Source organism: Oryctolagus cuniculus, chromosome 21 (genome assembly GCF_051225735.1).
Source record: "Oryctolagus cuniculus isolate XC-2025 breed Fujian yellow rabbit chromosome 21, ASM5122573v1, whole genome shotgun sequence".
NCBI lineage: Eukaryota > Metazoa > Chordata > Mammalia > Lagomorpha > Leporidae > Oryctolagus > Oryctolagus cuniculus.
In genome coordinates this window covers 3,451,397-3,461,315 of record NC_142887.1, presented here as the reverse complement: position 1 = coordinate 3,461,315, position 9,919 = coordinate 3,451,397, and the positions used below count along the sequence as shown (strand labels likewise).

The window sequence follows — 9,919 nt, the reverse complement described above, 5'->3', positions numbered from 1 at the left end:
TGAGTGTTGCAACTTATAGGGTTTGAGGTTGTCCCTTTAAAGAATGAGAGTAATGTGTGTGGCAACATCTACTTGCATATTCAAATAGACCTTGGGTAGTGGAGTCTAATCCAGATGTGCACACAGATAAGTTGAAATTTCTCATGGGTATACAGGTCACCACACACTCATTCCCTTGTGTTGCACACAACACTTATTATCCAGGGCCAGGGTACACTATTATGGCTGGAACATGTGTCACTTGATATGCCTATGGTCACATCACTGGTTTGCACTACAATAATGAGGGGAAAGAATCCTGGGTGGCCAAAAAAGCAGCTATAAAACAAGTAACTTTGTAATTGATGAAGATGGTATTCCAAATAACTGTTGAAATAACTGTTACTCAACTTTTAAATATTTATTAACAAAATTTACACAAGAGAGCACAGTTCAGTTCATATACTTGATTCCACTCAGAATAATGAGAAACCAAAAGTTCCCGTTGAATAAGAGAAAAATTTCTGAAGAGCAGTTAACCACTCTCTGTCACAATTCATTATGAAAACTGCCCAATACTCACTAAGGTGTGATTCCACCAAAGAATTCTTCCAAACAAATTATACTTCAGGGACTTCTCTCTGTAATCTTGCTATGTTTTGTGGAAGTTTGCCTAATAATAAAGGTATTTCCTATTACAATAAATCATAGGATTTTTTCTTTCTGTGAGTTGTCAGTTAACCATTGACAGGTGACATATGGTACATAACTTTTCTATGCATGTATGTTTTCTCATTTCGGAGTCTTCATGTGAATTGATTAATGGCAGAAAAATTTTTTCACATTCATTAAATTGACATTTTACTGTATGAATTCCCTGTGTTAGTTGATGTTTAATTTCTTTTTTTTTAAGATTTTTATTTATTTGACAGGTACAGCTACAGTGAGAGAGACAGAGATAAAGGTCTTCCTTCTGTTGGTTCACTCCTCAAATGGCCACAGTGGCCAGAGCTGCACTGATCTGAAGCCAGGAGCCAGGTGCTTCTTCCTAGTCTTCCATGTGAGTGCAGAGGCCCAAGCACTTGGGCTGTCTTCTACTGCTTTCCCAGGCCACAGTAGAGAGCTGGATTGAAGAGGGGCAGCTGGGACTAGAACTCGCACCCATATGGGATGCCAGCATAGCAGGTGGAGGATTAACCTATTGCTCCACAGTGCCGGCCTGATGTTTAATTTCTGGCTATGGTTTTTTGAGTTCTATTGCACTTGAAGGGTATCGCCTTTCTTGAGTTGCATATTTATGCAAACCTGAATTCTATGAAAATATACTTCCACATTCATTACACTCCTAAGAAACCACTTGTGTGAATTTTCTGATGTATAATGCCATTTCTGACAAATGGCTTTTTGTCACACTAATAATATTTCTGAACTTCTTCATTTTCTTTAACAATTTGTGTTATTTATTTGAAAGTCAGAGTTAGAGAGAGACAGGGAAGCAGAAAGAGGTCTTCCATCTGCTAGTTCACTCCCCAGATGGATGCAATGGCTGGAGCTGCAGTGATCCAAAGCCAGGAGTCAGGAGCTTCTTCTGGGTCTCCCACGTGGGTGCAGGGCCATCTTCTACTGCTTTCCCAGGCCATAGCAGAGAGCTGGATCAGAAGAGGAGCAACTGGGACTAGAACCAGTGCCCACATGGTATGCCTGCATTTCAGGCCAGGGCTTTAACCTACTGTGCCACAGCGCTGGTCCCAACCTTTCTTCCTTATGGGAGTGCCTATTGTATGGGATGTAATTTCCAGCAAAAGGCTCTGTCACATGGTTATGTTGACTTTGGAAAAAGTCCTTCACATTCATTATATCCTTAAGTTCTCTCCCTTGTTTGATCTACATGTTATGAGGTATTCCTTCTGACAAAAGGCTTTCCCACATTTATTACAAGATTTCCATCATATAATAAATTCTCTGATGTTATATTGTGTAATTTTGGCAGAGTTTTCCAACATTCATTCCATTCATAAGGTTTCTCCCCCATGTGAATTCTGATGTTTTATGAGGTGTTACTTATGGATAAAGGCATTATATCCAAAGTGTTTTCCCCCATATGAATTAGATGATGTGCAATGAGGGCTGAATTATGGGAAAAAGCTTTCCAAGTCATTATGTCCAAAAGGTTTCTCTTTATGTGCATTTTCTGATGCATTCTGAGATGTGACTTATTGCCAAGGGCTTTTCTACAATCATTGCATTCATGAAGTCTCTCCCTGGTGTGAATTCTGTGGTGTAATATGAGCTATGATTTATAACATGATTTATAAAGGCTTTTCCACACTTACTAGATTCATAAGGTTTCTGCCCTGTGTGAACTGTTTTCATATGAGTATAACTTATAGAAAAAGGCTTTTCCACAGTCATTACATTTATGAGGTTTCTCCCCTGTGTGAATTCTCTGGTGCACGATGAGGTGTGACTTTTGTCCAAAGGTTTTCCACAGTCATTACATTTATGAGGTTTCTCCCCTGTGTGAATTCGCTGATGTTTCCTGAGGCCTGACTTGTATCTGAAGGCTTTTCCACAGTCATTACATTTATGAGGTTTCTCCCCTGTGTGCATTCGCTGGTGCACAATGAGGTGTGACTTTTGTCCAAAGGCTTTTCCACAGTCATTACATTTATGAGGTTTCTCCCCTGTGTGAATTTGCTGGTGTATGATGAGGTTTGACTTTTGTCCAAAGGCTTTTCCACAGTCATTACATTTATGAGGTTTCTCCCCTGTGTGAATTCGCTGATGTATGAGGAGGGATGACTTGTGTCCAAAGGCTTTTCCACATTCATTACATTTATGAGGTTTCTCCCCTGTGTGAATTTGCTGGTGTATGATGAGGTCTGGCTTTCGTCCAAAGGCTTTTCCACAGTCATTACATTTATGAGGTTTCTCCCCTGTGTGAATTCGCTGGTGTATTAGGAGGGATGACTTGCGTCCAAAGGCTTTTCCACAGTCATTACATTTATGAGGTTTCTGCCCTGTGTGAATTCGCTGATGTATGAGCAGGGATGACATTTGTCCAAAGGCTTTTCCACAGTCATTACATTTATGAGGTTTCTCCCCTGTGTGAATCTGCTGGTGTCTGATGAGGTCTGAGTTTTGTCCAAAGGCTTTTCCACAGTCATTACATTTATGAGGTTTCTCCCCTGTGTGAATTCGCTGATGTTTCCTGAGGCCTGACTTGTGTCCGAAGGCTTTTCCACAGTCATTACATTTATGAGGTTTCTGCCCTGTGTGAATTCGCTGGTGTATGATGAGGTCTGGCTTTCGTCCAAAGGCTTTTCCACAGTCATTACATTTATGAGGTTTCTCCCCCGTGTGAATTTGCTGATGTATGAGGAGGGCTGACTTTTGTCCGAAGGCTTTTCCACAGTCATTACATTTATGAGGTTTCTCCCCTGTGTGAATTTGCTGGTGTATGATGAGGTCTGGCTTTCGTCCAAAGGCTTTTCCACATTCATTACATTTATGAGGTTTCTCCCCTGTGTGAATTCGCTGGTGTATGAGGAGGGATGACTTGTGTCCAAAGGCTTTTCCACATTCATTACATTTATGAGGTTTCTCCCCTGTGTGAATTCGTTGGTGTATTATGAGGTGTGACTTTTGTCCAAAGGCTTTTCCACAATCATTACATTTATGAGGTTTCTCCCCTGTGTGAATTCGCTGGTGTATGAGGAGGGATGACTTGCGTCCAAAGGCTTTTCCACAGTCATTACATTTATGAGGTTTCTCCCCTGTGTGAATTCGCTGGTGTATGAGGAGGGATGACTTGTGTCCAAAGGCTTTTCCACATTCATTACATTTATGAGGTTTCTCCCCTGTGTGAATTCTCTGGTGTTCTATGAGGTCTGACTTCCACAAAAAGCCTTTTCCACATTGAAGGCATTTATAAAGTTTCTCTCCTGTGTGAATTCGCTGATGGTTTATGAGGTATGACTTCTGTGTAAAGGCTTTTCTACAGTCACTACATTCATGAGGTTTCTCCCCTGTGTGAATTTGCTGATGTTTCCTGAGGAATGAATTTTGTCTAAAGGCCTTTCCACAGTCATTACATTCAGAAGGTGAATTAAAACTGAGTGATTTTCCACAAGGTTTACATGTGTAAACTTTTCCCCTTGTATTTAGTCTCTGGTTTATTGCAAGATGTGACTGGTGAATGACAGGTTCAACATACATAATGTACTTATAAAATTTCTTTCTTGTGTGAGTTTGTTGATGCATATTGAGGCTAGAATTTTCATGGATAGCTTTTTCTATTTGCGTTGCTTTTCCAAAAGTGAGAGTTGACTTATTATGGTTTTCTGCCATATGAACCCTCTCAGATTTACAGAACATCTTTCTTGTGAAGACTTTTGCTTGTCCAGTGGGTCCAAATGGCTGCTTCATGATGTGAATATTGTCAAGCTGGCTAAGAGGCTCACAGAACTGGAGAGATTTTCCAGGTATCTTAGTGTTATCAAATTTCTCTCCAGCCTGTAGTTGATCAGGCCCACTGGGGGGATACACAGTGTGACATTTATTGCATTCCTCAGGCTTCAATCCTGAATAGATTCCCTTTTTAATAATCAGTGTTGGAACATGGCTTGAATTTAAACTAAGTGTTTTTCTTAATTCAATTCTCTTGAGAGCTGATGTCTTGTTATTTTTCATAAAATCCTGATTCAGACTTTTGTCCTGACTTTCCTGGTTGATCCTAATCAGGTCATCCCTTTTCATGACCACTGAAATGAGAAAAAAGCAATCATGTCACTGAATCACATGTAACTGTTTCTCCTGGCATACTCATGTAAAGGGAATGAAGTTACTTGTTATCCAAATGGCATAAGATGTTCACAAAATCAGTATGAGGTACTTATTTGTGACCATTATATGGTTTTTCTCCTTAATACATTAATATACCATGAGGTTTCCCAATGTTCAAACATGATCCTTTTTACTATGAGAATTTGTCAAGGATGGTAGAATGACTTTTGTGCTATGATGTGTGGGATACCTGCATCTCAAAACAGTGTCAGTTTGAGCCCTGGCTACTCTGCTTTCAGTACAGCTCTCTGCCTATGTAAACTGGAAGGAACCAGATAATGGTTCATGTGCCTGGGAACCTGTGAGAAACTAGGGAAGACTAGAGGGATTCTAGAGTTTTGGCTTCAGACTAGTTAGACCTAAGTGTTGCAGGCATCTGGGAAGTGAGCTAATAGAGGACCTCTTTCTCTCTCTCTCTTCTCTCACTATCACTCTGCCTTTCACAAAGATGAAATAACTATAAAATATTTTAAAGAATGGGCAAATATGTAATAAAAACATTCACCCACTACCTAGCAACCATTTTTTTCCCTGTGCTTTTTCTCCAGTTTATTTTTATAAAAATTGTGTGCTTTTTGCTTCTCTGATATCTCAACCATAAACATGAAAAAGTTTTACTGATCATTTACTTGCAGGTGGAGAAGAGTGAAATGTGCCTGTACTTTAAGCAGGACAACATTTAAGGAGTAGGACTTAAATCTATGAGTGTCTCATGCTCAGTCTTCCTAGGTAAACGTCATTTGTGGGATTTTTCAAATGAAAAATGACTTTGTCTCTACTCTATGACAGCTTCCCCAAATTCCTAAGGACACCCAACACCTTCAGCTTCTCAGAAGTACAACAGGTACAGAAAATTCCCAATATACGACTTTAGTTAAACACTCCCAATCAGTTTGAAGAATTTGTTTCTGCAAACCAGGATGTGCTCATCTTCTTTCAAAAGTGGTTTCTAACTCATTCTGAAATCATCAGTGCTGGTTACCTCCTCTAAAGTCTTTCTAGAAACATTCCTGTGTGATAATTTGAATTTCTGGAGGCATTTGATCAGTTGCCTCCTATTTTCACTGAAAGCTTCATTTCCTATGTTTTTCTTATCTTTTTATTTGCATATTTTTCAATGATACTGAAAATAAGAGAGAAATCATACTTCAAACTCCACCCTTCAAGAAATCTGAGCCACTCAACACAACCCCACGAGGCTACTTGACCTTGGGTCTCAAAATCTCATTACTTTCTTGGTGAGTCTAGGATCACTTATTTTCATGTTTTATATAAGTTCATGCTTAGTTTAGGATTTCTTTTTTCAAAGATTTACTTTATTTATTTGAATGCTAGAATTAAAGAGAGAGAGAGAGAAGTCTTTCATCTGCTGGTTCACTCCCCATATGGGAACAACAACCAATGCTGGGCCAAAATGAAGTTAGGAGCCAGGAGTGTCTTGTCTCCCACATGGGTACAGGGGGCCAAGGATTTGGGCCAACCTCTGCACTTTTCTCAGGTGCATTAGCAGAGAGCTGGATTAGAAGAGGACCAGCTGGGACTTGAACTGGCACCAATATGAAATGCTAGTGTTGCAGGCTGGAGCTTTAACACACTGCACCACAGTGTCATTGCTAGCTTCATAATTTCACAGCACAGAGGCTTACTCATGACCATCTTTTATTTATTTTTTTAAGATTTATTTATTTGAAAGTCAGAGTTACAAGAGAGAGGAGAGGCAAAGAGAGTAAGGTCTTCCAACCAATGGTTCACTCCCCAATTGGCCACAATGGCCAGAATTGTGCTGATCTGAAGCCAGGATCCAGGAGCTGCTTCTGGGTCTCCCTCAGGTGCAGGAGCCCAAGGACTTGCACCATCTTCTACTGCTTTCCCAGGCCATAGCCAAGAGCTAGATGAGAAGTGGAGCAACTGGGTCTCAAACTGGTGCCCATATGGGATGCTGGTGCTTCAGGCTAGGGTGTTAATTCACTGTGCCACAGCACCGGCCACATGACCATCTTTTAGCATTTACTTATTTACTTACTTGAGAGTAAGAGAGACAGAATAAAGATAAAGACAGACTGAAACAGAGCTTTGCCAACTATAGGCTCACTCCTCAAATGTTTCCAACAGACTATAATTTTCTTATTTATTTTAGAAGCACAGAGGGAAAAAAAGAAAGAGACTAAGAAAGAGAGAGTTCACATTTATTGATTCAGTCCTGAGCAAGTTCTATGCCTGGACAAAATCATGAGTGGGAACTCAATCTGAGCAATGAGTTAGAAATAAGTTTCCAGGGGCTGGCATTGTGGCATAGCAGGTAAAGCCACCACCTGAGGTGCTGCCATCACTTATGGGCACCAGTTTAAGTCCTAGCTGCAGACTGACCTGAAAGGCTCTGATTCAAGCATTCATCCACGATCCATGGCTCTTCTCCTCGCTCCAACTTGAAGATCAAGTCAGGTTTGGTAATGCAGTGCCCTATTAATGGAAACAAAGTAAGACTTTGTAAACTCACTATCTTGGGTTATTTAAAGGACTACAGCTTGGTTCAGGAGCTATGCAACAAATGTTCCAATTTGAATCTTTTGTTAGATGGTAGATATTCAGATTATTCACAGACTCAAATTCTAATCCTGCCCAATATTAAACATTATAAAGTGTTCCCTTATTTGTCAAATAGCAAGAAAATGTTATCACTGGGCATGTGATGGGTGTCACTCACCCAAGGAGAACAGGCTGCTGTAGGTCTCCAGCATCACATCTCTGTACAGGATTTTCTGAGCATTGTTCATTTTCTGCCATTCCTCCCATGTAAAGTACACAGCCAGGTCTTCAAATGCTGTCATTACCTATAATAATACGCTTCCAGTCAACATGTTAACTCTGTCACAAAATAAACACTGACAGTTGTGTATGGATATGAAGGAAAAAAGGAAGGATATGGTTTCACATTAGACTTTTGAGTGTTTAGAAAGCCACACGGAGCATTCAACAGAGTCAAACCCATGATCTACAGGCTGTGAGAAATGCCCAACCTAGAGGGAAACAGGAGGTTCAAATCACAAATGCCACATCTGTCAAGGGGAATTGCACAGCAGGCTAGAAGAGGGGCAATACTGACTCTTGACTGGGCAATGTTAAGGAGAAGTATGTAGAAGCATTGAGAAAAAAGGCAAGAAACCATCAGTGAAACTATGATGGGAATGAACAGAAAACAATTTCCAGGAAAACACCATGCATATCATTTCCAATATGTCAGAGAAAAAATATATTAAAAGACAGGGCAGACATTTAGCTTAGTGTTGTTTATGATGCCACCTCAGAGTGTCCATGACTTCCAATGCCAGCTGTAGTTTCTAGCTCCCAGATAATGCAAACCTGGGGAAGCAATGGTGATGTCACCAATGAAGGAGGCCTAGATTCCATTCCTCAATCCTGGCTTCAGTCCTGCCCCACCTGTTTGGTATGGTTATCTAGGAAGTGAATTAATGTGTCAAAGCTCTCTATCTCTCAGTCCATCAACTTTTTTCTCTATCAAGCTAATAAATATTTTTAAGAGGGAAAATACAGGTAAGACAAAGAATACAAATTAGCTTTTGCCCTTGTCTATGATTATTCTACTGATAAACAATTGAAATAACATTATACCTAATTAAAGTGAAAGCAATGGAAATACTTGCCCAAAACAAATGATAAACATTTGAAATGACATTATACATAATTAAATGAAAGCAATGGAATTATTTGCCCAAAAAGAGAACCTGGGAATGTCTGCAGTACAATCTGCATTTGTGACTCACTGAGAAAAATGCTTAGAGATTTGTTTCAGAACTTGCAATAGTCACCAGAATTGTGATCCAGCAGGCTAAGCCTCCACCATCAACACTGGCATCCCATGTAAACAGAGGACTTGACTCCTTGCTGCTCCACTTCCAATCTAGTTCCCTGCTAATCTGATTGCAGCCGGGTCTCAAACCAGTGCCTATATGGGAAGTCGATGCTTTAGACCAGGGCATTAACCCACTGAGCCACAGAGCCAACCCCATATTTTCCATTTTAATTAACTAGTATACTGGGACTGGCACTGTGGCTAGCAGGTAAAGCCACTGCCTTCAGTGCTGGCATCCCATATTGGTGCCAGTTCAAGTCCCAGTGGCTTCACTTCCAATCCAGCTCTCTGTTATGGCCTGGGAATTCAGTAGAAGATGACCTAAGTCCTTGGGCCCCTGAACCCATGTGGGAGACCCAGAAGAAGCTCTTCACTTCTAGCTTTGGACCAGTGCAACTCGGGCCATTGTGGCAAACTAGGGAGTGCACCAACAGATGGAAGACTCTCTCTCTCTCTCCCCCTCTGCCTCTCTGTAACTCTTTCAAATAAATAAAAAAAATCTAAAAAAATAAATAAACAAACTAGCATTAAACACCTAAAATGAGTACTGACAAGCTAGGGAATAATTAAAAAAAAAAAAAACACTTACAGGTGATATATTAATTTTCTTTCCTCTTAGAAACATGTGGAGGACCCAGAATCATACCTGGGAGAGAAGGTGAATGGCAGGAGTTCAAAGAAAACTCTAGAGGCCAACGCTGTGGCATAATGGGTAAAGCTGCTGCCTACAGTGCCAGCATTCCATATGGGTTCTGGTTTGAGTACTGCCTCCTCAACATACAATCTAGCTTTCTGCTATGTCCTGAGAAAGCAGTGGAACACGGTCCAAGTCCTTGGGCCACTGCACCTGCATGGGAGACCCAGAAGCTCTTGGGTCTTGGCTTTGGATCGGCTGAGCTCCGGCCTTTGCAGTAATTTGGAGGGTGAGCCAGCAGATAGAAGACTTTCTCTCTCTGCAACTCTTTCAATAAATAAATGAAATCTTAAAAAAAAAAAAAAAAACCTCTGGTTTCCTTCTGCACTGAACAGTGGGGAAAAAAGGGATATAGTAGAATGAATAAAGAATAAATACATTAACCAAGAAAACATCAGCTTCACTGTGGAGGAATAAACCTCTAAAAATAGAAATACATAGGAAAATGCACCCACCTATATTAAGTGGCAGAGATTAAACAGAAGTTATCATTGGTTTAATGAAAGCATTATCTAAAAATTTTGTAAAAT

At 40.4% G+C, this 9,919-nt stretch overlaps 1 protein-coding gene across 3 annotated transcripts in view; it reads right to left on the bottom strand.

Moving 5' to 3' along the window:
* Positions 1-379: 379 nt before the first annotated feature.
* Positions 380-9,919, bottom strand: part of LOC138848049 (uncharacterized) — a 48,516-nt gene continuing 38,976 nt past the window's right edge. For all 3 annotated transcript variants that reach the window (XM_070067693.1, XM_070067696.1, XM_070067694.1), the window contains 3 exons: positions 7,529-7,655; positions 7,192-7,284; positions 380-4,742 (listed from right to left, as the gene is read on the bottom strand). In XM_070067693.1, coding sequence (XP_069923794.1) covers positions 2,158-4,742; positions 7,192-7,284; positions 7,529-7,652 — 2,802 coding nt within the window. In that variant the 5' untranslated portion in view covers positions 7,653-7,655 and the 3' untranslated portion in view covers positions 380-2,157. The remainder of the gene's footprint in view (positions 4,743-7,191; positions 7,285-7,528; positions 7,656-9,919) is intronic.